Here is a 25,523-nt window from a genome sequence, read left to right as displayed (position 1 = left end):
TGCTGAGTGAAAGAAAACAAGTACATACTGAATGATTCCATTTATATAAAGTTCAAAAGTGGACAAAATTCATGTATTAGAACTCAAGGTGGTTCCCTCTTGTGGGTGAAGTTAGTAGCTAAAAAAGGGATTTTGGAGGGGTTTGGGATTCTGTGGTTTTTTTTTTTTTGGTAATCTGGGTATTGGTAACTTAGGTGTATTGCTTTGTGAAAATTCATTTCACTGTCTACTTATAATTTGTATATTTCTCTGTATGCATGTTATACTTCAGTAAAATTTTGAAACTTTTATAAAGAGACATTGAAAAGGACATAAATAAATGGAAAAGTATACAAAATTAATCAATAGATTTGGTGCAATTCCAGTGAAAATCCCAACAGGTTTTGGTGGAACTAAAGCACTAAGATTAAAAGGGCCCCCTTCAAAGAGAGCTAGGTGGAAGCATTAATGTACCTAAGACAACAGGCCAATGGAATAGAAACATACAAATATGGAAACTTCATATGTGACAGAGATGATATTTAAGATCAATGGGGAAAAGATAAACTTTTTGATAAATGATACTCGAAGAAGTGGTTATTTATATGGTGAAAATACAAAATTGGATATTTATATCACACCATACACCAAATAAATCATAGGTGGGTTAAAATTCAAGAGTGAAAGGCAAAACTATAAAGCTTTTATAAAGTAATATAGAAAAATATTTCATGATTTTAGGTTTAGAAAACATTTCTCAAATAAAACCTGAAAAGCTTAGCCATAAAAGAAAAGTTTAAGAAATTAGATTCTAATAAAAACAAATTTCTATTAATTAAAAGTCATCAAAAAGAGAGTGAAAAGACAGGTTACAGAATGGGAAAAGATTTTTCCAACACATAAAACTGACAAAGTAACAGTAATTAGGACATCTATAAATCAATATGAAAAACAAACATTATATTTTTTAAAAAGGCAAAAGACTTGAAAAGAAGCTTTATAAACTAGAACTTCCAAACAGCCAATAAATGTATGAGAAGGTGTGCAATATCATCATTATTAATATGAAAAATACATTAAAACCTCAATGAAATACCATTACAAACTTACCAAAATGGCTAAAACTAGAAATCTAACAATACAAGTGTTAGCAAAGATGTAGAGCAATGAAAACAATGCTGGTGTTAGTGTAAATTGGAAAACAATTTTTATAATATAATAAAAGGTGCACATATCCTATAACCCTGCAATTCCACTCCTAGATGTATACTTTAGAGATAGATACTCGTACACATGTCCAACACAAGACATAAGAACAGTTAAAACAGCATTGTTTATTTTTCTTTTCTTTTTTTGCCCCTTGAATCATAAAACAGCATTATTTCTAGTAGGCGAATCTAGAAATACCCCAAATGTCCATTGACAGCATGTGATATATTCATACCATGGAATACTATTTGGCCATGAAAATACAGGAACTCAACTACACATACAAAAAGTATGAATCTCACAAATGTATTATATGGTGAATATCATCAGATCTCCTTTTCCAAGCCATTGCCCCCAGCCCCTGTGAGTTATGGTTGCTAATGGCTCAGAGCTGGCCCCTTTTCTGGAAAATTGCCCTTGGCTCAAAGGTTACGCCCGGGAACACATGGGCCAAAATCTTAGTAACAGGCTATCACAAGTGTCTTGGTGGGACCAACAGTGTGGTGCTATTCAAGCTCCAGAGCCCCCCCTTGAGATCAGGCAGAGCTGAGGCCTCATCCTTGCCTTGATTCTGTCCCTGCCCTGTCCTGCTGCTTTCACCGCTTTTCTCCTGAAAGCAGGAGCTCCACAGGTCACATGCACCTGACTCTTTGTCCTAGACTGCATATGAGGAATCCAAGCTAAGACACATTACTAAGCTTGAGAAAAAGACACTAAATACATATATTATGATGCACACATGGGGGTAAGATAAAAAGCAAAGACATGATTTCTCAAAAGTTGGGACAGGGTTTACCTCGGTGAGAGGGAGGGACTGTGATCAGGGAAGGCACACAGGAGGCTTCTGGTACTGGCAATATTCCGTTTCTTTACCTGCACAATGTCTACATGGATATTTACTTTATAATTACTATTTAACTGCATATGCATGCTGTATACACAATTTAGTATGTATAATGCATACAAAAAGAACAAAAATTTCCATGTAATCAGAGAGACTTTTTGGTTTTAACTTAAATAAAAATGTATTTCCTAATCGAAGAAAATAAACTGTTAATTTCTGCTTTCTTATATTTATTGAGATTTTTCTTGTAGCCTAGTATATAATCAGAGCTTATAAATATTTCATGTATCATATTTGTCAACAAAATATGCTATGGATTCATATATAATGGGATGCCCATTAATTTAATTATAATTCAGTGAATTATATTAGTTATCTATGACTGCTGAAAAAATCACCCCAAAATGTAGCAGCATGAAACAACATTTTCTCACCTCACAATTTCTGTGGGTGAGGAATCTGGGTGCAGCTTAGCTGGGTCCCCTAGCTCAGGTCTCTCATAAGGCTGCAGTCAAGACATTGGCTGGGGTTGCAGTCGGCTCAAAGCTGTACTTGGAAGGAAGGATCCACTTCCGAGAACATTCATGTGGTTGTTGGAGGATTTGGTTCCTCCTGGGTTGTTGGACTAAGAGCTTCTATTCCTTGCTGGCTGTTGGCCAGTGGCCTCCCTCCATTTGCTGCCATATGAGCCTCTCCACAATACAGCTCACAGCATAGCAGCTGGTTTCCATTGGAGTGAGCAAGCAACCAAGGCTTATTTGTAACCTGATCTCAGGTGTAACTTTCCAGATGTTTTTCTGCTGTATTCCACACCTTAGAAGCAAGTCTGTAGGTGCAGATCATGCTTGCAGGGAAACAATTACCCAAGGGCATGGATACCTGGAGACCTGGAGACGGGGATCATTGGTAGCTCTTTTAGAAGCTGCCTATTACAGTGATACAACTCACCATCTGGCTTCTCTTGTGTTGTTTTGGAGAATCGTTCATCTTTATCAAAGAAATAGAATCCTGATGGTACTCATCCTGAATGGCAGTATACAGAGGCTTGCATGCATAAAGCAGTGTGATCACAAATCTACATTTCACAGTCAGAGATTCTGTCCTTATGATTTCCAATCTGGGGCTTGAGTTTGAAACACTGTTCATTTTCTCTGCCCACAGTACCGTTTTACATATGGCAGGTATCTTCCACTCAAGCCTCTTGTTGAACCTGTTTGAGCTGCTTTGAAGGATCATTCCTTGTCTTTCTTGAGTTGCCTTTAGCGCCACCAAAGAATTGTAGGTCTGTATGACAGCCTATGCTGAAACACAGTCCAGCATAAACATATTCTGCTTATTTTATAAAAATCCATCTGAGTTTTGCGTGATATAGAAACAAAAATATGAATATATTTAAACCAATGTCTTTTTGTCTATTTGATCTACCTTGATTGATGGTGGGGCATGAAAATCATCCATGACAATAGTGACATTTTGATTTCTCATGTTTCTAATGCTTTTTCTTTTGTACTTTCATTGCCATGTTATTTGGTCAAAGTAACTCCATGCTGTAAATTCACTATTGATTGTATCTTATAGCCATATATTGACTTTCATTTTAAAAACAATTTCATAAGTAGATTCTTATACAAAGAAGAAACATATATACAGAGTACCCAAATTACCAGTAAGGTGGACCCTAGCCTTTCTTTTCTGCATTGGGAAATAGAATGGGAAACAGGAAAAATGATTCCATCTTGCTCTTAATTCTTTTCCACCCATGAGCCCAATTTTTCAAGTAGAGTTTCTATTCCTTTGTTGGTGCCTTTGTTTTTTTCCCAATGTAGCAATCAAGCTTTTCAGTCCATCTTTGAGTTTGTTTGCAACTTCTTGATCACAACCTGGAGGAGGCTAGAAAGAATAATGGCACCTCGATTTACACTAGCCCAGGACTTCAGGTTCCTCATACCAACATGCTGTACAAATGATTTTGCAAAACAACCTTCTCTCCCATTTTAGTTCATCTTTTTATCTTGCTCTATTAACCACTTCAGAACTAGATGTCCTGGAGGATGTTCTGCAATGTGAAGCTCTCGGTCCTTGCCACTAGGTTGCAGTTCCGCTGCTGCCAAGCTGGCAATGGCATTCATGGCAGGCTGAACGTCTCCAGTGGCAGATCCCAGAATGTCAGATACCAACACACGTGGACTTATCTAGCACCACCTCTTGGGCATTTGCAGGAAGCTTAACAAAGCTGGAGAAATGGATTCTAGGAGCTCATATCTGCAGATTTGTGTACCTTTATTACTGTGTGCATTTCCATCTCCTTTTTGCAGAACTTCAATGATTTCTCATAGTAGATATACAGGATCTCTGGGGCTTAGTGAATACAACAGGACCTTCCTTTCATGTTTGTCATTTCCTGTGCTAGGCAATGAACTGATAATTCCTGATATGATTATTATCTGCTTCACAAGCTTAGTATCATCAATATAATCAAATGCTGCCAGGAAAGCCAAATGAGAGTACTGGCCATCAGTCACTTTTTCAACCTAAGTCTTCATTATTTGCACAGCCACCTTCCTGTCCTTGGGCATGCCATGCCACAGGCTCATGGCCACCCATGCCCTCGTGTGTGTGTGCCAGGTATACCACTGCTTTGTGGATGACTTCAATCATTTCTGATCTGAGTTTGGGGGGTGCATAGGTAAAAAAAAAAAGAAAAAAAAAGTCCAAGAATATGCACCAATGAATGCTTAATCACAGCTTCCTTTTAGGCCACTGGAGTTAGAATCCGTTTCATTTCATCCACAATAAGCTCTTAATTTTTCTGGCTGTACCTCTAATACTTTGTCTGGAGTTGGTGATCGACTGACTTGTAAAGGTGAAATGTGTTCCCATAGAACTCTTTCGTCAGCATGTTCCTCTGCTCCAAAGTGGCTTTGTCATTATATGTGTCCTACATGATGGCTGATGTTTCTGCCTGCCACGGCATCTTCCTCACGGGACCTTTTAAACTTCTCATTATCTCTGCAATCTGTGGTTGACTTCCATACATGAGACATTTCTTTTTTTTTTTTTTTGGCTTAACATTTTATTCATTCAGCAAATGAATATATTTAGAAACAAATATTTATTGAATAAATGAGTTATATTTTCATGTTGCCTCATAACCTTTACATCTATCATCTTTAGCAGCTGCATAATGCTTCATTAAGAGGATGACATCATTTACTCAAGCAAGTGCCTTCTCAGTTTAGTAGTAGTAGTTGAAAGCTCAGGCATGAAGCCACAACTGAATTCAGATCCCAACTATGTAACTTACCAGCTATGTGACCTTGTGCAAGATACTTTCTTTTTTTTTTTTTTTTTTAAATTATACTTTAAGTTCTAGGGTACATGTTCACAAAGTGAGACATTTCTTTAAAATATTTCTGGAGTATTTGGCTTTACTTAATTCAACCAAATTATCTCCCAATTCTTCAAAAGCCTGTTTTGACTGTTCTTCATTACCACACTGAATGTGACACTGGATCACATGAGTTGAATCATGTGCAAATGCAATTGTTTGTTTGTTTGTTTGTTTGAGACAGAGTCTTGCTCTGTCCCCTAGGCTGGAATGCAGTGGCACCATCTCAGCTCACTGCAGCCTCTGCCTCCCAGGCTCAAGGAGTCTCATGCCTCAGCCTCCTGAGTAGCTGGGATTACAGGAATGTGCCAACATGTCCAGCTAATAAATGCAATAGTTTTAATTTTCCCTTGAATCAACTTCTGCAAGTCATTCATTAACTTTACACTTTTTTCTTTGTCAGTCTTTTCTTCTTAAAGTCTTCCAAATCTGCTTTGCCCACACAACAGTGTCATAGTTACTTTTATCACTGAGTTGCCTGCTTTGCTTCAGTTCTTTCTTTTTCTTTTTGAAGTCATCCCATTTGGGTTTCTTGGCTGCTGATTCACAACTTTTGCCATCTGGCTGGAGTTTTCTCTTCTTGTTGAATTTATTTGCTGGCTGGAATTTGTTCCTTGGTGCTTTGTCCCATTGTTGCTTATTCTTCAACTGCTTCGCACCCTTTCCCCTGGTTTTGTGACACTTTTCTCAAAGTTCTTAGATGTGGTTTTAGATTCACCTTCCTTAGCAACTTTTCTTGGAAATGTCTTTGAAGAACCAGAATCACTGTGTTTATGAAATCAGTTTTATTTTTTTGTGATGCCTTTGTACTCTTTCTTGTGAATTGTTGTTTCCCCTTTGACTTCCACTGTAGCAACTTGCACACATGGGGCCGACCACATATTGACTTTTTAACCATAAAACTTACTGCCTTAAGTTCTGCTTAGCCTAATATTACTTTGTGTTCACATTTGAAGTATAAATCTTTGTTCCATTTTTATCTTTAGCTCTTTTAGCAGGGGGCTGTCATTTTTCTTTTGGATGTGCCAATTGTCAATCAAGGAAAATGACCAGGGCAAGTCCCATCCATTTTTGGAGGTTTATTTGCGAAAGTTAAGGACACACAACTGGGAAACAGGTCTATGCCTTTCTCTGAAGATGATTTTGAGGGCTTCAGTATTTAGAGGGGAAAGGGCAGGACATGGAGAAATACCCAATGTTCTTGTGAGAGGGGTAGGAGAAAATAGCCATTCCTGCCTTGGTCTGGCTCAGTGAATCTGCATTTTTACATAAGATTAATGTAGACAATAGGGCAGAGGAAACAATCAGATATGCATTTGTCCCAGGTGTGCAGAAGGATGACTTTGAGTTCTGTCCTATGTTCCCCGCACCTGGGAAGAAAAGCCATCAATTCACATTGGCATGATGCACTTTAACAGAAATGCTTTAGGGTGAAGATCTTGGGGCCCACAAGGAATTTCCTTGTGAGGGAGGTATGTAGCTTTTCATCTTTTAGCCATCTTATTTAGGAACCAAAATGGGAGGCAGGCTTACATGACCCAGTTCCCAGCTTGACTTTTCCTTTTGGCTTAGTGAGTTTGGGGTCCCAAGATTTATTTTCACATTCCCCCCATTTTTTCTTTAAAATCATTTGGAGAAAGCATTTTAGAAGGAAAATGTGTCTCTGGTCTCAGCTTGCTTTTTTCTTTTTCTTTTTTTTTTTTTTTTGAGCTGGTCCTTCATTGCTGGGATGGTTTATTCCCAGAAATTCAGGTCCCACCTTGCTAAGAAGGCTCATTCTTAGCAGGTTGTGTCCCATGAAGATTAAAATAGGGGGAGGAAAGAAGGAAAAAGAAAATTTAAAATATAGGGACCTGGACCAGATATATAGCAACAAAAGGGAAAGCAAACCTGGAAGCTGGGTCAGGCTATGTTACTGCCTCCTCAATTAGAGCAACTCTTTGGGCAATCATTATTCTAGCCCTTTCAGTTGATGACTAATCTGGACATACCATAATAACATTGTAAGCAAAAACAGGACACAACACAAATTATTATTATTATTATTCCTATTAGAAGCAATAGCTTCTGCCACCAATTTCTCCAGGTCACAACACAATTTCTCTAGGTATCCACCCCATATCTCTTGTAGTGTTTGGCCATTGGTCCTTGGGGTGGTTTCTTCATTCCAAGCATAAAGGAGCATTTTGGCTGAGTTGGCCAAATGAAGGGATGAACCAGATAAACCCATACCAAATTTGCATTATCCCATTTTGAAAATGGGCTGTTGTTTGGGGCATGGTTGCCACCTTCTCTTTTAGTTGGGGGGATGCTAAAGTGAGAGTTGGTGAGGTGGTCCTTTCCCTTGAAAATCTTTTCCCATGTCCTTGCTCATAAGAGTGTTTTTAATGGGGAAATTATATATGTTTAGTCTTTTGTTATGCCAGCACTAAGGATACCAAACCATTTCTGTGATGTAATAAATTTTGGTATTCTAGCTAGTCTTGACCTTGGAAGGGAAATACCCACCATGGCAGGCTGGAGCCACTGGAAAGAGGCATGAGTCTGCATATCCAGCAGGCAACCTTTTATAATCTGTCTGCATAATCCTGAGCCCATTGTAGAAACAGGTTTGTCTTATGGGTAACAATGGTTGACAGTGGCAAGAAGGAGCAGAGACATAGGGTAAATAGAGCAAGGTTGTGAAATTCATTTTAACTACTAAAAGGACATTAAATCAGACAAGGCAATTGCCCTGTTCTGCACAAGATAGCAGTTGCCGGTATCTCTAGGACAATAATTGTAATAGCTATCATACAATACACATAGGTGTTCTTTTGTATACAGGCCTGGTCCTGTGTCTTGGGTTTAAGCAGTCCACAACAGCTATGGTCTGCTCCTAGTCCTGGATTGCAGCTCGATGTTAATGAGCTGCAGGCGAACATCCTTGGTAGGAGTTACAGTCTACTCAGGAGGCTGTGCCTTTTTAAGATGAGAGGTGTAAATCCATGAGTTTATACCGTCTAATTTTTGCAGCACATGGATTAGTTAATAGTATTTGGTATGGCTCCTTCCATTGGGGTTGAAGGGAGTCCTTTATTAAATGTCTTTTCCAATAGACAAAGTCTTCAGGCTGCAGATCATAACCAGGAACTTGTCTTCAGGGAGTGGACTATGAAAGGAATTCTTTACCAAATCTTGGCTTTTGTAAAGATGACGAATGAGTCCCTTATAATATTGCAATATATCTCCCTTGAGAAAAGTTAGGTTGGTTATTTGGGTTCCCATACATGTGGGCCTTCCTGTTATAATTTCATAAGGGGATAGTTGATCTTTTCCAAGGTGGACCAGAGGGTAAGGAGCACCAGGGGAATGCTTTAGGCCAACGGAGGTGAAATCCATTTATGAACTTAGCCAATTGTGTTTTAATTATTCCATTGGTCCTTTCCACCAGCTCTGAGGACTGGGGATGGTAGGCACAATGGAAATGTTGAAATATGGGCCAAATTTCACAAATATTTTGAATAACTTGACCAGGAAAATGAGTTCTTCTATCACTGTAAAGTTCACAGTGGACTCCCCATAGTGGAATAATTTTTTCTAATAAAGTTTTCCAACTGCCATCACTGTTGCTTGCCTGCAGGGAAAAGCTTCAACCCAATGGGAAAACATGCAGACCATTACTAAGACATGTAACCTTGAGAGGATGGCAGCTGGATAAAATCAAGCTGCCATACCTCAAAAGGTCCAGCTGGAAGGGGAAAATGACCCTGGGCCTCATGGAGGAGCTTCCCTGGATGATACTTAGGATAAATAACACACTGAGAATAAACCTTTTGTGCCACTGTGGAAGATGGTTTCCAGTAACATTGTTTACACTAGGGTATACTTTTATCTGGATTCCATTGTGTCAGATTATTAACATATTCCTTAAGGGGCACCTGACATCCCATTGCAATAATGGTTTATTATTAAGTCCATACAATATTTTAGTTTCAGGAGACAGGTATTCCCCTGTCTGTTTCCAAGTGGATTTCTCTTTTGTTGGGGCTATACTCTAGGTTTCCTTCAACATGTTTTTAAGTGTTTCAGGCTTTATGATCATTTTTTTGGATTGGGGCTGGTGGCTTGAATGCTGCTTTTTTAGCTGTAGCAATAGCAAATTTGTTATCTCCACTTTTAGTGGTGTCCAATGTAGAGTGACCTGGGATTTTTACAATTGTCAAAAGTTTTGGTTGAGAATAGTTTCTAACAGCTCTGATAGTTGGTTGTCCATTTTTTATGGGTTGCCCTGAGGAGGTTAAATATCCTGTCTCCTTTCACATTCCAAAGTCATGAGCAACTCCAAATGCTTAGCAGGTGTCAGTGTATGTTCACAGCCTTGTCTTTTGCTAATTGACAAACTTGAGTCAGGGCAATCAATTTGGCCCCTTAAGCTGATTTGGCTTGAGGAAGAGGACCAGCTTCAATTACCTCTAGTAAAGCGACCACAGCATATCCTGCTCTAAAATTTCCATCCCCCCCTCTTAAATAAGACCCATCTGTATACCATTCTATCTCAGCATTATCCAGTGGCATCTCTTGTAAGTCTGTCCCGGGAGTGAGAAGTTGGTCAGTCATCAGAACAGTCATGAGGGGTTTTGTCAGAAGGACCAGGCAAGAGAGTGTAAGTTAATTATTTGGAGCATATTATCTCAGTCAAAATGTATAAAATAATCTAAAATTGATTCATTTGGGTTCTGGTGGCATTGCTGGATTTTATCCCAATCCACAACCCTTTGGAATATTGAAGAAATGATATTTAACAGAGCAGTTGCTCATTCCCACGCATCTTTGTGTCTGTGTTCTCGACTTCTGGGGGCTGGTTATTGTAGCTCTATTGTGCCTTCAAGGGTTAAGTCTGCTACAGGATCTGACCACTGTACTTTCTCCAGCCATTCCTTAGCTTTAGCTTCCGAGACCAACATGTGTGCCAGCTGTTAGAGGTCTGAATGGCCTGGGTCATAGGTTCTGATAATGAATTCAAATTCTTGGGCAAACCCAATTGGATCTTATGGGGCCCCAGAAATTCCTTATGCCCTGCAACTCAGCCTTTGATCAGCATTGGTAGACAATCACCAGGTTCCCCTACGTGTTACCGGTTGTTCCCAAAACAGGGTGATCATGAGAGATGGCCCTGCAGAGTCCCCCTTTTCCACATCTTCCAGATGAGAGGCTGCCACTGGCACTGTCCAGGGATTGTCAGGAGGTAGGGTCTTGGAAGTTAGACTCCCTACTGCCTTCTGTGGAGTGAGTGGCATACAAGGAGGGGAAGATGTTAAATTAGAACATGCAGGAGAAGGAAGGAACAGATCTGGTCTGGGAAGTTCAGAGAAGTCAGGGGTAAAGTGGGGGTGTAAGTGGAGGTGGGGAGGTGCCACAGGGAAGTAAGGGATTCTGGGGATTTCTTTAAGAGAGATAGAACTTTAGAGAGTCCTTGGTTAGCATTTCTAAGTTGTTTGTTGGCTTATTTTAAGGACATGAGGCGATCTTCCCCCCATTTGCTACTCTCTAGGTACCGTTGAAAGTAGCTCTCCCATTCTGGTTGTTTAGTTTTTGTGCCTGCGTTTTGCATCCTAGTTCACAGGTACACTAATTTGGGCATCTCAGAAGATCCCCATCTAGGCCTCTGTAGGTTAGAATCTGCCTTGGTTATAGTGGTCCACTTGATTAAATATTTGCATGACAATTCACCATAAGTGTTTTTGCATATACCTGGCCAGAGTTTCTAAGGGTGGAACTTTGTGTTCCACAGCTGTGGGGGTTTCAGCCAACTTAAAGGGCTCCTTCCACATAATTTAGAGTTTTCCTTCAGATTTGACCAAGTCAGAGGGTTTGTTGGATCCAAAGTGTGCTGTTTGGGGACCTAGCTTTTCAGGGCCGTTACTCCCTGAACCGGTATCGTGGCTACCTGGCACAGTGTGTCAGGGGCTCAAGGCGTGGGAGATCAGCTCCTTATTTGCACCTGCTAGCTGAGATTAGACCCTAAGTACGTTCTTCTGGGGGGAAATCCTACTCAGCCGTTGCACATCTTAGGGAGTGTTTCTTCCAGACGCCCTCATGTAATTCTCAGTTGCCTGAGAAAGGCTGAGAGGGGCGAGCTCTTATTTCTTTGGAGAGGAAAATTCCATACTTATAAGCTAGAGGGTTTAGAGTTGGCCAAATCCAATAAGAGAAGGACTGAATCATACAAAAAACACCTAACAAGACAGAAACAAATAAATAAGACATCTAAGCAAAACAAACAGCAATCACACAAATTATACAATTTCTGAGTGCTCTAAATGTAAGGAGAAATTAAGACCAGCTGGTTGTTAACAGTAACTTTAGTCATTAAAGAGAATTTGCAAGACAGATTCCCAACTCAGCTCCTTACCTAGTGATGAGGCTCTAGCTGAAGACTGTTCTCCACTGATGAAGAAGCAGACAAGCTTGCCTTCCTTGATGGAAGCAAGCAAAAACTCCCAGAAAAAAAAAAAAAAGAGGTGTTTTTTTTTTTAAACATCAAATTAAACCTCAGGGCCCCAACTTCCTGCAGGGAGGAGGTCCCAGACCTCAACAAATTGTCTTATTGGTTTGGGCTATAAAGAGCCCAAGCTGGTACCAATAGGAGAGTTGCTGCAGGCCAGGGCTACCTTCACTCAGGATCCCTCCGTGGTCAATCAAGGAAAACGACCCAGGAAAATCTCAATCATTTTTTGAGGTTTATTTGCCAAAGTTAAGGATACACGCCTAGGAGATAGGTCTATTCCTTTCCCCATAGATGATTTTGAGGGTTTCAATATCTAAAGGGCAAAGGGAAGGATATTGAGAAATACATAATTTTCATGTGAGAAGAGGGTAGGGGAAAACAGTCATTCATACCTTTGTCTGGCTCAGTGTATCTGCATTTTTACATATGTAGATAATGTAGACGATAGAGCAGAGGAAACAATCAGATACGCATTTGTCTCAGGTGGAAGGGATGACTGAGTTCTCTCCTGTGTCCCCACACCTGTGGAGAAAAGCTATCCATTCATGTTGCCATGATGCATTTTAACAGAAACACTTTAGGATAAAGGTCTTGGGGCCCCCAAAGAATTTCCTTGCGGACAAAATGTGAGGGAGGTATGTAGCTTTTCGTATTTTAGCCATCTTATTTAGGAACCAAAATGAGATGCAGGTTGGCGTGACCCAGTTCCCAGCTTGACGTTTCCGTTTGGTTTAGTGAGTTTGGGGTCCCAAGATTTATTTTACTTTCACACAATCATAATCAGTAAATCATTGTACTTTATCTTTTTCATCTAATTGGGAACTCTGGGTGTTTTTTAATTTGGGGGGAATAAAAAGTATTTTCTAAATTCGTTATGAATTGTGTGTCATGACAGTTATTGTTTCCATATTCTATTTTGTAGTGATAAGAAATTGATGCTGGCAAGCTACCAACTTTGTTTGCCCAGGTGTTTATACAATGCACCGCTAGACTAATCTTAAACATCAATTATCGCTGATTTGGGGCTTTATTGTTTTAAAATCTATAACTCATACTTTAGTACTTTGTAACATTTGCATTACACTGTATGATTTTTACCTTCTAGTTTGTCTTGTGTTTCCAATTAGACTCCAAGTGCTTACTCAGTTTAAGATCATCATAGGACCCTATACTTTTCCTAAAATATACTTTCATTTGAGCTTTGACTTGACTGTATTTTTATTGCTTTCCCCGGTTGAGGCACTTTAGTAGGAAAAAAAAAAGCTTATATCTTCTCCCTGTATTTTTAACCAGAGCATGATCGGTTCTAAACACATTCATTGCAAATATTTTTTTCTTTTTTTTATTTTATTATTATTATACTTTAAGTTTTAGGGTACATGTGCACAACATGCAGGTTTGTTATGATTGGACTTACTCCTGAGTTCGTGCAGTTTGTATAAAAATATCTGGAAGACTAGAATGTTCACCTCACTGTTATCAGGTGAGATCTGCTGATTCATTCCGCTGAATTTGGCTATTGTGAAACGGTAGGGAGAGGAAGCCTAATTATAGTACCACCCATCCTATGTGCTTAGCTTTCCTCCACCTAGAGTCTGGGAAAACCCAGACCAGCAATCCTAGCCTCACTGAAGAAAATAATTAAAGAGCAGGCCAGTCAACACTGTTCTAATAAGACAAAGTTGTTTTTACAATGTTAACATTGCCTAATTAACAAACTTTTTATGTTGTTAATTTCATCATGTATGAGTTGCTATTTCCTGGATAAAAATGGAAACATACATGTTAACTTACATAATGTCGATAACAGTGGGAAATAATATAGAGCAAAAATATTTTCTCCTACATGTACTATTTTCACCTTTGGTTGGCCTAAGAGAAAAATCCTTATACGGTGATATGAGAACATTCTTCATCAGATACAGAGGAATCTTTAACCAAGCCATACAGCAGCCTCTTATTGAATAGATGTACATTTTAGGACTATCATGAGAGAGAACATGTTTTATTCAATATATTTATAGTATATTTATAGCTCTTCTACAGTATATGTGTGAATTACTAGGAGAAATGAGAAAAAAATAGGTGACTATCTAGTCCTCAAGGATTTTAATGCCTGGAAAGAAAGATTAAATGTATAATATTTTCCTGAAAATATACAAAAAAGTCAAATTATGAAAGTTTAAAAATAGCTTTACGTATTTCAATGGAAATTTCTATCCTATAGAGAGTTAGAAAATATTCAATCCCTAATGAAAGCTCACTTTAAATATAATCTTTGACAATATTTTCATAAACAAAGGCTCTTTAGTTTATCTTCTTTCACAACAGCATCAGGCTTAGTGCCCAATTAAATGTCTGCAGGAGTCCAAAGAAATATCATTGCTGAGGGTAGTATCTTTACCTCCAAGTGAGCAAGACAGGTCTCATCACTGCTGTCAGTGATGAACTTGGGAATCAGTAATGGCTGCCAGTATTGAAAGATATATATTTTTTTCTTTTTTTTAAAATTTTATTATTATTATACTTTAAGTTTTAGGGTACATGTGCACAACGTGCAGGTTTGTTACATATGTATACATGTGCCATGTTGGTGTGCTGCACCCATTAACTCGTCATTTAGCATTAGGTGTATCTCCTAATGCTATCCCTCCCCCCTCCGCCCACCCCACAACAGTCCCCGGTGTGTGATGTTCCCCTTCCTGTGTCCATGTATTCTCATTGTTCAATTCCCACCTATGAGTGAGAACATGCGGTGTTTGGTTTTTTGTCTTTGCGATAGTTTGCTGAGAATGATGGTTTCCAGTTTCATCCATGTCCCTACAAAGGACATGAACTCATCATTTTTTATGGCTGCATAGTATTCCATGGTGTATATGTGCCACATTTTCTTAATCCAGTCTATCATTGTTGGACATTTGGGTTGGTTCCAAGTCTTTGCTATTGTGAATAGTACCACTATAAACATACGTGTGCATGTGTCTTTATAGCAGCATGATTTATAGTCCTTTGGGTATATACCCAGTAATGGGATGGCTGGGTCAAATGGTATTTCTAGTTCTAGATCCCTGAGGAATCGCCACACTGACTTCCACAATGGTTGAACTAGTTTACAAAGCTGTAACTTTGCTGAGAACATTACAGATAAAAACACTGTGGAAGTTCAGGTGTGAGGGATTATCTGCAACTGAAAGGATCTGAGAATCAGAGGTCAGAGAAACATAGTCTATCACATATTTCCTTGTCTTTTTTTGGTATTTTTCTTTTCTTTTTGTTTTGTTTTGTGTAGAGCAGTGGTTCTCAAATATTAGCATGCATGCGAATCACCTGGAGGGCATGTTAAAGCCCAGATTGCTGGCCCCACCCAAGAGATTCTGATTCAACAGGTCTGACGTGGAGCTGGAGAATTTGCATTCGTAGTAAGTTTCAGGTGTTGCTGCTGCTGCTTGTCCATGACTACTGATTATTCTCTGCAAGAGAGTGCTAGAGTGGAATTACTGGAACAACAGAAAAGAACGCTTTAGGTTCTTGATACACTGTTGGGTTGCTATCAAGAAAGGATATACACATTTACGAACTCGTCAGGGGAACATGAATGTTCTTCTCTGAATAACCTCTGTTATTGAGAGTCATAGGTTTTTTGTTGTTGTTGTTTGTTGTTGATATACAATTTGATTTTATTTTTGCATTTCCTTGATTAGGCTGAATATTTTTCTACATTTATTAACCATATGTATTTTCTCTTATGTAAACTTTCTCTTTGTGTTCTTTTCAGTTTTCAATCAGAGTCAAAATTCCTACTCGTTTTCAATACTTGACTTTCAATGCATCTTCTTCCTGTGAAGTTCTCCTGACAACTCTACATGTGGTCCCTAGTTTGGGCCTCCTCTTCTAATAGTAAATGCGTACTCGCAATACTATGGAGAATTTCTATGCTGTATCCTAACTGTTTACACTCCTCTCTCCCCCAGTGGACAATAAGCAACTCATGAACCATTTTTATTCTTTTCTTCAGCGCCTAATCAACTGCTGGGCACAAGGTCTCTGTCAATTATTTAATGAATTAATGAATAAATCTATAAAGATTACTGAAGAGTTGGTTTTAACTCAACATGGACTTCATCCAGATGGTATATCTACATTTTGTATAAAACAAAAAGGAGCACTAAGTCCTTAGGTAAGTCTATGAAAGCTTGTTTAGAGTAATGTAAGTGTTAATTGGACAGTATATAAAAATTCACCCTATGAAACTGCTAGACAGTGAAATATTGCTGGCAACTGTCTGCTAAAAAGAAAACCAAGCCCTTTTCTTTCATTTAAAGAAAAGTAATTTCCTCTGCAAAATATTATAAAATTATATTTATTGATTCATCTGGGGCCTTTTCAAATTAACTGGACAATTATCATAACACACCTCTCCAAAAAAGAATACAAAAAACATGTTCTTCCTCTGACAATAAAACACACATGTACTTACACATTGAAGATACAAACAAAAGTTAAATTTCAAAAACAACTGTATTTTTTTCATCATGTTATACTGTCAAATCATACCTCTTGTATTCCTAATTTGGCTTTTTCACAGTTTTGCTATACCAAAAAATTACATAAAAAATTACCCAGCTTTATATTATCTCAGATACTGGAAAAAACATAAGTGAAACAAATGAGGTTGCTGCTAAGTTGGAAATAAATAAACATGAGTACTCTTATATTTGGAAGGGACTTCTGGCTGGAGGTCTTGAGACCATGCAAATGTAGCAGGCTTTGCACCTTGGAGTCCTGAGATTGTCGGATAAAAAGGAACTCCAGAGATGCTGAAACCCCTCTAACCTCCCCAGCTGTTCTTTTACCAAAGGTGAAAGCTCTTACCTGCAAGCTGGGTTTAGAGTCTCCACTTCAGTTGCAGCTGCGTTTCCTCCACTTTTCCCTTTCAGTCATCATATTGCTGACCCTTGAAAACTTTTAAATTACTATTAAAGTGCTCAGCTGTGCTCCTTTTCAGCTATATCCTGCTCCAGTTTTGAAGGTGTAATTTGAAGTAAAATCTTGGAACCTAAGATCTTACTGTCTCCACAGACAGCAGAATACGGCTGTAATAGCTAGCAGTTAAGGTAGATGTTAAGGCCATTGTTACTATCGTCAACTGAGGCTAAGTCCTGGGTGGGCTTTTTGCTGTGCCAAATGCCCCACTGTGCCACACAGTCAAACAGTAAACATGGCTCTACAGTAAGTCGCACACTGGTTTTCAAAGAAGCATAAATCCTTCCACCAAAGAATCCATTGATAGGATAACTCTTTTATAAAATGGAGGTTCTAAAAACTGAAAGAACATTTTGCAACCCACCCCCAACTTTTGATTCCTACTGACACCCTTGACTCAATACAAAAGAAACTGGACTTCAAAAGATAAAAATGAATTTTTGCTTCTTTGGGTTGTGGGCTATAGTCATATCTTGCTCTGTGTCTAGTTACAGCTTCAGGTCACCACATGAGGCAGCAAGTACTCCCCAATGGTGGCTGGGGAGGCCCCTCCAACCGCCTGACCTGGTCATATTTCCCACCTCACTTCTCTGAGGAACATCATAATTCAGGCTATGCTTAGATCAATTGGCAAAGAAATGAACTAAACATTGGCAATGATGATATAAAATCAATGAATCAGGTTTCACCAAAAAATGAATAGGGTAAGAAATTATGCTTTTTATGAATGCCCATCACATAATCGTAAACAGTGGTGTTTCTACTATATTGTAAAAGACCTATATGTCTCAAGGCCTCTCTAAAAAAAAATAGGGCCACCAAGCACAAATGTAGGGACAATTAATACCATTGCTTTTTAAGACTTTTAACATTGGTTACAATATGTAAAATTTTAGTTGCTGTTAATAAAAAAATGAAAATGCACTGAAGGGGTTCATGACTATAGAATGGTAACACATTGTTAAGATATCAAATACTTTTGAAAATACATATACATGCTTTTGTTATGGGAGGTAACTTTTAAGGATTTAAATTGTAAGTTGTTTTTTTTTTTTAATCATGGTTCTTTGACTGAAAATGTGACATATTCCTCAGCTTACCACAGAGTGAAAAACACTGTCACAGACTGGATTCCACGTTAGTGGAATTGCTGCACCAGTTCCTGTACGTAAGAGGTCTAATGAAAATCTTGTGAAAAAATATCCGAAATACTGGAGCTCTGAAAATGATAAAAATCCAAGGGTCCACAATTGAAATCACAGATAGAAATCGCAAGGCTTGGAGGTCTTCTGCTTCTTCAGAGGTCCTGTTTTTCTCCTTGACATCCTTAAATGCTCCATAGTAAGCGCGATACTGTTTTGAAGAAAAACATTCCATTATGATGTGGAAAGGTTAATGACAGCAATGGATTCACTTACTTCACCTAAGTTACTGTAAGAACATGACATCTTAGCTTGGAACACCCATTTTTGGTACATTTACAAGTAGCTAAGGCCACAGCAGCTGATGGGTACAAGTGGGGAGCTGGGAAGGTGGGGTGTGGCCAGACCTGGGAGGTGGGGCGGAAGCTGAGTACTTGTCTGAGACCCAGTCTGATTAAGTTCCTGAAGGCTATTCTACCTGCTGGGCTCAAGTTTCTAGGTCCCTGCCAGGCCACGAAGATCTGCTGAATCTTTTAGAAACAGGGTCAGCATGCTTTCATAAATACAGAATCTCTTTCTAGCTAGTGTCCTTGCACTTACTTTCTTCAGTTCTCCTTTCTTTCTTCTCCCTGCTTCCTAGCCTCTCCTATTCATTCTCTCAGAAATAAGTCACACCTGTGAAATGTCACATGATGGAGACACCAATAGAATGGAAGCTTTTAATCAATGTGAAGAGACAGGAAATATGATAATGAAAAGACCTGGGATGACTTGGAAAAAAATACTGTTCAACTCATGTAAATTGCTGTACTTATTTTTAGCACAAATTGTTACGTTTTCATGGTTGACATCGTTTTTTTTTTTTTTTCAATCTAGAAGGCAAAAACATGCACAAAAATATAAGGCTGCCTTACCCAGGTCCAACCAACTCCTCTTGTCTTCATCTTCCCTGAGGTCTCTGTAGCCTCCTTGGAGCCCTGTAAAATGCCTCAAACAACAGCTTTTCCTCCCATTCAGCCAACACTGATCTCTAGACCAGCACAACCATTGCTTTCCACTCTGCCTAAGGCTGGCCACTTTTTTCTTTTTTCCATTACATTCTCTATGCCTACAATTCTAAACACATATTAGGATAAATGGACTCTAATGGAACAGGAAGCGTGCAAACTCAACATTAGTAAGAAGGGATATGGATAAGAGACTGTACCCATTCGAGGCAATCAGAGAGCATCTCCTGGAGAAGATGCATTTTTCCCATAATAATTTCCTTACTGTTCTACTTTCTTCTCTATAGAGCATTTCAGCAGGCTCAGCCACTCCAACCTAGTGCACTTAGGAAGACACCTTACATTGGACTCAGATGTTTAATCTGGATGCCCTTGCCCATCTGAAGTCGGGCGGGGGCGGAGGGAATCTTAACAACTTCTTCATAACATAAATATTGTATTCGATTAATCTTGATGAAAAATTTGTTGGAGTATGATTTTTAAAATTCACTTTAATGCTGAACACTTAACTAGACTGAATTTTCAAATTTCCAGTTTGATACAATAGGAAGAAAGTGTAAGTGTACAGAATATGGCATGAGCTTCAGAGGCATTCTCTAAGGCATATAACATATTTTCAGGCTGGGCACGGTGGCTCACGCCTGTAATCCCAGCACTCTGGGAGGCCGAGGTGGGTGGATCATTTGAGGTCAGGAGTTCGAGACCAGCCTGGCCAACATGGTGAAACACCGTCTCTACTAAAAATACAAAAATCAGCTGGGCGTGGTGGTGGGTGCCTGTAATCCCAGCTACTCGGGAGGCTGAGGCAGGAGAATTGCTTGAACCCGGGAGGCTGAGATTGTAGTGAGCCTAGATCGTGACATTGCACTCCAGCCTGGGTGACAAGAGTGAAACACTGTCTCAAAAAACAAACAAAAAAATATTTTCACCCAAATTATTTTTATCTTAGAAAACCACAATGTCCTGGAGGTTGGTGGGGGAGCAGGGATGGATGAGAGAGGGTGTGCATGTATATATTAGGTGTTATGAGAGAGAGGTCTGTAAGCCAGGTAAAGATAAGTACAAGCTATTTAATCACTTGTCAGAATCCATGAAGTCAGAGATGAGAGAGCTCTCCTGTGTATGCCATTTTGGGGAGCAGAAAGAATAGGTGCAATGCTCCTTTCAAAGGAGGCTGTTGGAGGCCTGTAAGGGACAACAGGCAAGGGATGGGCCCAGGGAAAGGGTCTGAGGTAGATTTGAAGGGATAGAGCAGAGGGCAAGGTCTGTTGTGTTATACTGTGTGGACTGGATAGAAGAGGGCATCAGAAGCCAGAGAGGGCTGCCTGGCAGGGATGTCCAGGAGCTGGCAACAACATTATTTCAACGCCTCCCAAGTCCATCAGAGGGCGTTCTTCTCACACCAATTCTTTCTGGATATTGAGCACTTTTAAAAAATGCCCGTGTATTTTTTTTTTTTTTTTTAAGACAGAGTTTCACTTTGTCACCCAGGCTGGAGTGCAGTGGCACAATCAAGGCTCAATGCAGCCTTGACCTTCTGGGCCCAAGCAATTCTCCCACCTCAGCCAAGTAGCTGGGACTACAGGCACGTGTCACCACGCCTGGCTAATTATTTTAATTTTTTTTGTAGAGGCAGGGTCTCACTGTGTTGCCCAGGCTGGTCTCAAACTCCTGGGCTCAAACAATCCTCCTGATTTGGCCTCCCAAAATGCTAGGATTACAAGTGTGAGCCACCAGCCCCAATGAACAATACATTTCTAATACAAATCCAGTGACTTGAATGTCAAAATAATCTAATGGATTTGACATGGATAAACGCTGCATAGAAAATAAAATAATTTGTTTTAATTATGCTAGTATCATTCAGTTGTCTAGATCCCAACTAATCAAGCATTCTCAAATAGTTGGAACTATATTTTGCCACACTCCACTTTGAGGAGAAAGGGGCAAATAGAAAAAACACTCATGTAAAATGTTTTCTTTTTAAGTCAACTTAACCATATAGCTTATTTAAGTCACCCATGTCTCCCCCTTCAGATAAAGATACAATTGCTAGGTCCATTACTTAGAAGAGTGTAAAATCTCCAATACCTATTCAATGTGTCCAGTAGGTCAAAGCTACTGTCATTACAAACATGTGATTTGCCTTTTTCCTCTTCATTCTCTCACAAGTGTACAGTGAATTTTACGGAGGCTAGATAACAAATGATGACATCACTTTCACAAATAATAGAATATGTGGTTGTGTATCCTTGTGTTTTCTAGACCTTTTAAGGTAGTAGGTTGAGGGTACACACGTGAATTTTCAGACTGTTTTCAGTACTTTTGTGCTCTTAACAGGATTTTTCCACTTTACTTGCTATAATCTCTGTAAGCTTACTGTCATCAAATCATTGTGAAATCCCCACGTTTTCCTTGTACATATGGAAAACACAAGAGGTATATTTTATCTTGTTTTGCAATCATATTTTTAGAATTTCTTAGTTTTATTTTCTAATACGAGAAATACTGATGATTTAATCCACATAAACAAAAGCTGTCTGGGTCATTAATAATTTTAAGAGTATAAAGTGGTCCTTAGACCAAAAAAAGTTTCAGAGCCACTGCCTTAGCATATAGCACTATCTCCTGAGAAGATAATAGTTCTTGATTTTTTTTCATGTTCAGCAGGCAACAATAATACATGGAAGTTATATAGAGTAATAATAATGATGCTAATTATTGAGGCAAGACACTGGGCTAGGTGATGAATGTATATATTATGTATGTAATTTCAAATCTTCATAACTATCTTACAAAACAAGTATGGTTATAATCCTTTTACAGATGAAGAAACTGAGGTCAGAAAGGGTAAATTAGCTGCTACCATAGCTAGTAAGTGATGAAGCCTGATTCAAACCCATGTCTGATGCTAAAGCCCTTATCCTCTCTAGAAAATGGTGGTTCTTGTGAAGAATGCTGTCAACATTAAATAGACTTGGAACTTTGCTAGTTTTTCAGAAAATCTTTTTCAACTCCATTATTTCCTTCAGTCCTCAGAATACCTGAGTTATCCAAGTCTCCTTAGAGACATGTCCAAAATGCAATGTTCTTTCCACTGTGTGATGCTGCTTTCTGCACTGGTCTGACTAAAACATTCCAACTCAGGTCAAAATTTCCATGCATTTGGCTACTGTCTGCTTTGTCACAGCATAGATAAGTGAGGCCCCAACTTTACAATAGGAGCTCCTAAAAGATTTTATAAAGGACCAGATGGTAACTATTTTAGGTTTTATGGCCAAGAGACAAAATCATAAATATTTGATAGGTACTAATATAACATGGGAGAAAACACATTTCCACAATTTTTTGATGGAATTCAAAATGTATCAATAATTGAGTACAATTTTTTTTTTTTTAGATGGAGTCTTGCTCTGTTGCCCAGGCTGGAGTGCAGTGACACAGTCTTGGCTCACTGCAACCTCTGCCTCCCAGGTTCAAGCGATTCTCCTGCCTCAGCCTCCTGAGAAGCTGGGACTACAAGTGCATGCCACCACGCCCAGCTAATTTTTGTATTTTTAGAGACGGGGTTTCACCATTTTGGCCAGGATGGTCTCGATCTCTTGACCTCATGATCTGCCCGCCTCGGCCTCCCAAAGTGCTGCGATTACAGGCGTGAGCCACCGCGCCCGGCTGAGTACAATTTTTTTGTAATATGTATCTACTAAGGAGAAGAATAAAATGTTTTCTTGGAACAGTATTTTTCTTGAAATCGTATTTGGCTCAATTGAAGCTCAAAACTCTTGGGCCTCATCAAATTGATTGCAGAGATTCATTTGTAAGGATTATTCTTAACTCCAGGGAGATATAAAACAGTGGCCAGGAAAGATTTCGCCTGTGAGCCGTGGTTTGCCAACTCCTGTTTTAGAGTGCGATTCTACAAATGTGAACCCTGAATCTGAGCTTGCATATCACCTGGGAACTTGTTAAGAATGAAAATTCTTTAAAAATGTGTGAATTAGAAACTCTGGGGAATGGGGTCCAGCCATCTTGTTTTCTAGAAGCCTTGCTGGTGTTTCTGAGCTGGTGCTTCTGAAAACCACTGCTATATGTCATCTGTGCCTATATCTACATTTAGATAGATATAGATTTATGTATTTGTTTATTTATTTGCGGGGCATACTGTTCCCATCCCTGCATGCTGATGCCCCAGACTTCTTTTTCCGCAAGCAGTAAGGCCTTCATTTAAAGGAAAATCGCTTTGTATTTCCCTTTCATTCACCATTGAAAGTAATATCCAAAATTGCTACACTCTGAGGAGAAATTTAACAACTTTCCTATTCACAGAAGTCTCAGGATTTCGAGAACATGGGATTGGCAATGGAATTTCTGTAAGTATTGTTTTTGTTGAACAGGTACCTTGGGGGTGGGAGAAAGGAGAGGAGCAGCACTGAAAATGTTTCCTCAAGCCTCACCTACTCCCAGGTGTCTTGGCGGGGACTCCAGGAACAAATGCCTTCAAAACGAGGAGATAATTTCATTTCCATCGCCATCCTCATTATTAAATTGAAACCGGAGATAATGGCTTTCATGTCACCTCACTTGCCAAGGTACACTCAAAACCCGTCAAGCCAGGTTGTCAAAACGACACCAGCAGCTAAAACATACAAAGAGCCTCGGCCTCCATCGCCACAATCCCTGGAGGATGCAGCACCAGAAACAGCAGCCGTGGCGTCTCAAAGTTTACGCACGCGTTTTTCAAAATTAAAACTATGCATCTGCAAATCACTCTGGCTGGATTAAACCTCTTTTTCCCTTTCTATGCCAACACGGGGAGAAGATCGTCCTAGACGCCATTCGCCCATTTCTGATACCACTGAAGTCATGAGCAGGTCTAACAAAATAAAACATCACCCAGCCGTCGGGAAGTAGAGGACTCCTGTTGCCAAGGAGGAACTAAGTTCTGCTCCTCCTAAGGCGCAAAAATGACCTCGAGATCTCCCCAGAAGGAAGCAGAGAGGAGGGAGTTCTGCCACATGGAGAGGGTTTTGCTGGGCTAGGGAGACACCGCCGGGCTCAGTCTTTCCCTTCCTTTCTCGATCTTTCCCTCATTTTGCTCCGCAAACTGAGTTATATCTCGGGGCTGTGGAAGGAATCCAATTTGGGGAACTCAGCAGCAAACCTTCCTGGCCCAGGGCGCAGCTCGCCGGGCGCCGCGTCCATCCCGCTCCGCTCCACCCTTCCCGCTCCGCATCCGCGGCCGGACAGTCCCAGTGCCCTGCTGCCCCGGGGCCCCGGGACTCACAATTACGGGCAGAGAACACATAGTGAAGAGCACGGTCATCAGCGCCAGCAGCAGGAGGTGATCCAGCTCCTCCAGGGGCTGAGGGGACGCTTCCCTCCCGTCCGCGCGCGGCTCGGCACGGTCCCTGGTGCAGGAGCGCGGGTGCCGCTGCAGCCGCCGGTGCATCGCATAGAGGTTGCGCATGGCGCCGAGGTTGCACAGCACGGTGGCGAGGACCAGCAGCGCCATGAGGCTGGAATAGAGCACAGAGTACCCCAGCACCGACAGCGAGCCCTCCTCGTGGACCATCTGGATAAAGCACCAGGTGCCGGGGCAGTACTGCACGAACTTCCCGAAGCCCATGAAAGGTAGCGCGCAGAAAGCCAGGGAGAAGGCGCTCACCACCGGGGCCACCAGTGCGCCCAGGCGCAGGGTGATGTGCCGCTGGTAGAAGAAGGGGTGCCCTAGGGAGAGCCAGCACTCCAGTGCCATGGCCAGGAGTTGCAGTGTCGAGGAGAGCCCAAAGAAAGACATGAAGAATGCGAAGGCTTGGCACAAGGAGTTGTCCAATGCGGGCGCAAGCACCCGCAGACTCCGGTTCTGAGCGTAGGCAGCCAGCACCACTGGGCTTAGGAGGCACTTGCCCAGCAAGTCGGTGACCGTCAGGCCACACACCAGCACGTAGAAGACCGAGGGCAGCGGGCGCAGTGGACGCCGCGAGCACCACCCCAGCCCCGAGCGCGCCAGCAGCCCCAGGGCCAGCAGGTTGCCCAGGAGGCCGGTGGTGAAGAGCACCCAGCCCATCACGGCCGAGTTGCCTTTTTCCACAGAGGTGGTGTTCTGGCAGCGGTAGAAGGGCGACTTCATAGCGTGCGGGAGCAGAGGGCTGGAGTGAAGGCTGTGGAAGGGCGAGGGCCCCGGCGCCCGGGTGCTAAGGAGCCCCCGGCAGCTCCGCGCGCGGCTCGGGCGGAGAAGCTGCGCCACAGAAAAAGCTCCGAGGGCGGCGGGGTGTTCCCCACGGCAGGAACCTCCTATCTAAACTCGCGGGTCACACCCCTCTTTAAGAGGCGGGACGCTCTGCAGGGTGAACGCCTGGCGCTGGCATTGAGGAGCGCGGAGCAGGCCAGTGAAGAGCTCGGCCCTGACGCGCTGCGTTCTCAGTAGAGACAGACTCTGGTGCCGAGGAAGGGCAGGAGGAAAATAGCAAGAATTCCAAGC

At 40.8% G+C, this 25,523-nt stretch overlaps 1 protein-coding gene and 1 pseudogene across 2 annotated transcripts; both read right to left on the bottom strand.

Annotated features, from left to right (window-relative positions):
* Positions 1-3,774: 3,774 nt before the first annotated feature.
* Positions 3,775-6,318, bottom strand: LOC129012340 (pumilio homolog 3-like; annotated as a pseudogene).
* Positions 6,319-16,254: 9,936 nt separating this feature from the next.
* Positions 16,255-25,289, bottom strand: PTGDR (prostaglandin D2 receptor). 2 transcript variants are annotated; one of them, XM_054448652.1, is made up of 2 exons: positions 24,327-25,289; positions 16,255-18,246 (listed from the first exon to the last, which is right to left on the bottom strand). In XM_054448652.1, exons 1-2 carry the CDS (start codon positions 25,170-25,172, stop codon positions 18,013-18,015), a joined length of 1,080 nt encoding a protein of 359 aa, XP_054304627.1. In that variant the 5' UTR covers positions 25,173-25,289; the 3' UTR covers positions 16,255-18,012. The 2 variants fall into 2 exon arrangements, with proteins under 2 accessions (XP_054304627.1, XP_054304628.1); XM_054448653.2 differs by lacking the exon at positions 16,255-18,246 and adding an exon at positions 18,546-18,710 and having other exon boundaries at positions 24,327-25,172.
* Between the last annotated feature and the right edge of the window lie 234 nt (positions 25,290-25,523).

Source organism: Pongo pygmaeus, chromosome 15, assembly GCF_028885625.2.
Source record: "Pongo pygmaeus isolate AG05252 chromosome 15, NHGRI_mPonPyg2-v2.0_pri, whole genome shotgun sequence".
NCBI lineage: Eukaryota > Metazoa > Chordata > Mammalia > Primates > Hominidae > Pongo > Pongo pygmaeus.
Note: the sequence above shows the minus strand (reverse complement) of the source record. Positions and strands in the feature narration are given on the sequence as shown.